The sequence below is a fragment of the Castanea sativa genome, chromosome 11, assembly GCF_040712315.1.
Source record: "Castanea sativa cultivar Marrone di Chiusa Pesio chromosome 11, ASM4071231v1".
Taxonomy (NCBI): domain Eukaryota; kingdom Viridiplantae; phylum Streptophyta; class Magnoliopsida; order Fagales; family Fagaceae; genus Castanea; species Castanea sativa.
In genome coordinates, this window is record NC_134023.1 from 68,211,851 (window position 1) to 68,215,931 (window position 4,081).

Genomic DNA, 4,081 nt, shown 5'->3' on the forward strand with positions numbered 1-4,081 from the left:
ATTGATATCAAACTTTATTGATCGCTCATGAATCATGATGCATGCCAGATTTATTTATTTTAATTTTTTGGTGGATTAGATTATAAATTATAATTTCCAAATCAATTCACTAACACAACTTTCCTTGCTTATACCCCATTGAAAACAATGCTTAATTAGGCCACGTTGCATAGTGTAGGTTCTATCATGATACAATCTTTAGAGAGCGTTTGGATAGAGATTATTCCTGCGTCTGTGCGTTTGCGTTTGTGATATGCAGGGAAAAACGCGCTGAGGGAAACGCGAAGAAGAAAAGCAAAGAGCTGAAAGAAGACGCACCGTTTCACTTAAAAACCACGCGTGGATTCAACTGTTCATGGACCTTCTAAAAACTACTCAGCCGAGACGCACCGTTTCACTTAAACCTCCAAGGCATGCGTGAGGAGCTGAGACGCACCGTTTCACTTAAACCTCCAACGCATGCGTGATAAGCCCAGCTCCATCTCAATGCTCCATCCTCTGATGACAACGGTGCGCACCCCTGAAGCCATCTGATCGCACAAGCCCAGCTCCATCTCATCAAAACGATGCGCTCCTCCTCGTTCAACGGATATTTTTCTCTTCAGCTTTCTTCTTTTCTCCCAACTACCCTGGCAGAAATGTGTTCAATCCTCTTCAATGCTCCGTCCGAATCATCTTCAATGAACTCACCAACCAGAAATCCATCAAAACAGAGCAGTGCACATGGTAGAAGAAAGCCCATTACGCGGAACTCTCTCAAAAGACCCCCTCTGCTCTTCCTTCACGCGAGCAAACCTTCTCGGAGCTTGGGACATCGTTGCTGCCATTGTCTAGCTCTGCATTCACGGGTAAGTTGCCTCTAATTTCTCATGCTCTCTCATTTGTTGGTGTGGTTATAATTTGATCCATGAGGCTTCATCAATCTGTGGTGTTGTTTTTCTTTTTTTGTGTTCATCGGTTGTGTGTGGTGTTTCTGTTCAACGTTTGTGTGTGGCTGTTTGTGTTTTCCATGACACTATTATAATGTGGGTTTCTTGATCCTTCGTGTAATACCGTATGTAAATTGTCTTCCTACCTCTGTTGTATATAAATGTATATGTGAGTTCAGTTTGCATTTTTCATGTGGGCATGCCTAACTGATTATATGACATGCACATCAACTGGTTGTTGAAATGCCTCAATGAGTATAGAAGGAACTTGTAGCAACAATGGGTAGGGAGAAATCGAAGGACGGTGCTAGTAATGATCCGAGAGCTGACTGGAAAGACATTAAGGAACTACAAGCTTTTTGTGAGTTCTGTGCTGTTCAAGTCCTAGAAGGCCGGAGGAGCGGAGGATTTCTAACCAAAATTGGGGTTGATGCAGTCATTCAGCAGTTGGATAACCATTTTGGAAAAGTGGTGACTTTCCTGCAGATTAAAAACAAATGGGATCATTTGAAAAAAGGGTGGAAGCAGTATAACGAGTGTTTTGACAATGAGAGTGGGTTGGGTTATGATGCTAGCACTGGACTGCTTCAGGCCCCTGATGAGTGGTGGACCCGGAAGATTACGGTTTGTCTCTATTTCTCTCCCATTATTTATTATTGTTCAAAAAATTTATCACAATCTTTGTTCAGTTCCAATTTTTTTATATCATTTGTTTTCTCTATGCAAATGTTAATGCTTTGTTATTCACTGGAATTGTTTTAGGGACCCATGAAATATCTCCAGTCCACAATTCAAATATTACATTTTCGCCAAACTTCTACTTCTCTTATTGTGTTTGCTGTTTTTATATTCAATTCATATTCTTATTGATTTCTTCTAAAGAAAAACCCATATATATATGTACTGTCCTATTATTTGAGCTACACTTATTGATTTCATCCATGACACGCTTCCATTATGATATTATTGCCACCTTTACTGTTTCAATACTTTCGAATGAAGCAGATGGTCCTTTCTTTTCATATTTATTTCCACATGCCTTTTTTATGTTTCAATACACTCTCATATGCCTTTTTTATGTTTTCTTTAATAGGACTCTATTATGTGCTTAATACTACACTTGGCCTTGTCAGACTAGGAGAGCACTCTTTATCTTTAGGATTCAATTATGTCTGAAACAGCAGCTTTCCTTCACCCAATATCTAACTTCTGTTCCTTATCAAAACAATTTTTTTTTAATCCATATTATATTTTTCCCACAATACTCATAAGACCTTGGCCAAGAGAATATCTTAGTCTTAAAAATATCCGAGAGCCTTGTTTCCAATACATTTACGTAAAATTTTTTAAAATATCACATTTTCAAAATACAAATATATCTACATAATTTTAGCAAAAATTTAATTAAGTTAATTCCAAACGCTTGCATAACTTAGTAAACAAAGCTTTTAAAATATTTTTTTCAGTTTATTTGGTCCAATATAAATCTGTTAGCAAATGAAAATTTTTAAATATCTGTTGGGTTTTTTTTATTGGAAAGGTTACTTATCACACCACTTGTACTCTAGAGGATGCTCAAATTCCCTAAACCTCCAAAATAACCAACACAACAGAACTTGTTCCACATACATCCCATGAAGAGATTACCTAGAAGTCTTAAGGCCATGGCTCATAATGACAATGCTAATGTTAAACAAAGCTTTTGAATGATTGATAATCATCTCGAAGGAAGTATCTTTTGTCTGGTTCTAGTAACTTTGTTTAGTGCATCACTAGTATACATGTGGATATTCCACTTAAGAATAACAGCCATTGCTAATGAGATATAGGACAATAGATTGAGCCAAAAAAAGAAAAGGAAATTGAAAGACTCACGCTCACTTGACTTGAGCATCCAATTGATGTAATCAACAGTTAGTCTAACACTACTCATATTGCCAAAAGACTTTTTCCAAGTGATTCTGACGTGGTTCTGAAGCAATAAAATATTCTAAGAGCAAGAATGTTAAAAAGTTTATTTGGTGATTCCTCACCTTCATCATTTTAATCCTAGTCTTGCTGAACTGTTTATATATTGGATTACTTCGAAATTCATCAATCATGACATGTTTAGGGATCCTAAGCTTAAACCTAGGAAGCTAAATGGTTGGTAAACCTGTGACATATTCCCCTGTTGTTTAAATCAGTTCTGGTTAATTAGTTTGAATGCAATACTGAAAATGTTCGCCTCAATAGAAGAAACAAGAATATGCAAATATGAAATTTGTCTATAATTTAATGCCAATCTCTCTCTATATATTATTGTGTTCTAACTAACCGGTTCTCCACATGTAGGCATGTCCCAGTGCAAAAAGCTTCAAAAATAAACGTTTGCCGAATCGTGAGGCGATGAACATCATGTTTGGAGGTACAGTTGCAACGGGAAAAAATGCATTCTGCACAAGTGGTCAAATGCCAAAGGAAACCACCGAAGGTTCTGGGGACTCTGCTGATAGCACACAATTTGTTGATCCCCAATGTGAACCTTTTCTAAATGTTGACGCAATGGAGGTTCAAGGTCCATCATCGTCGAGGGCAGGACCGACAATGACTAAGGGGAAAGGCTTGGCAACCAATGTCCATCTTTTCAAGCCAATTTGCAAGAAATCAAAAAAAAAAAAGCGTTCAGTTGCGCAAGAGATGTCCGACTCTTTGAAGAGCATCTCAGAGGTTTTTCTTGAAAGTAGGAGTGTAGGTACCCGTACACCATTTGCTTCCACAAAGCTTGCTCAGGTTAAAACAATTCTGGACATGGTGTTGAGTCTTCCCGGGGTGCACTCGGGTCATTACCTTCATCTATTCAGCACCGTCTACTTCATGGAAAAAGATAAGGGTAGGCACATGTTCGCAGCGCTTTGCGATGACAAGGACCTCCAGCTAAAGTGGCTAGAAAATGAGTACCAAAGGCACCCTGAATATCATTTTTAGTGAAGCAAAGGGGATTGTCTCGATAGGATTGGTGTTGTAATCGGATTTTCAATGTTGTACTTCTTGCACTATGTGAATTTTGTTTTGTGTTGATTGGTAGAAACTAAAATGCTTACCAAGGGTGTGTATGTAAGACAATGGTTACCAATTAATTGTCATGAATATCTACGTATGCTTACTTGTTC

At 38.0% G+C, this 4,081-nt stretch overlaps 1 protein-coding gene across 1 annotated transcript; it reads left to right on the forward strand.

Moving 5' to 3' along the window:
- Positions 1-206: 206 nt before the first annotated feature.
- Positions 207-4,081, forward strand: LOC142617681 (L10-interacting MYB domain-containing protein-like). Its single transcript, XM_075790632.1, has 3 exons — positions 207-848; positions 1,191-1,553; positions 3,264-4,081. The coding sequence occupies exons 1-3, from the start codon at positions 567-569 to the stop codon at positions 3,894-3,896; spliced, it is 1,278 nt and encodes a 425-aa protein (XP_075646747.1). The 5' UTR covers positions 207-566; the 3' UTR covers positions 3,897-4,081.

What these genes read in the sequence shown, in the direction of transcription:
- LOC142617681 (XM_075790632.1), top strand. Translation starts at nt 567, where the DNA reads ATGCGCTCCTCCTCGTTCAACGGATATTTTTCTCTTCAGCTTTCTTCT. An exon ending in GTCTAGCTCTGCATTCACGG is followed by an intron (nt 849 to 1,190) that starts GTAAGTTGCCTC and finishes CAATGAGTATAG; the next exon opens with AAGGAACTTGTAGCAACAAT. An exon ending in GGTGGACCCGGAAGATTACG is followed by an intron (nt 1,554 to 3,263) that starts GTTTGTCTCTAT and finishes CTCCACATGTAG; the next exon opens with GCATGTCCCAGTGCAAAAAG.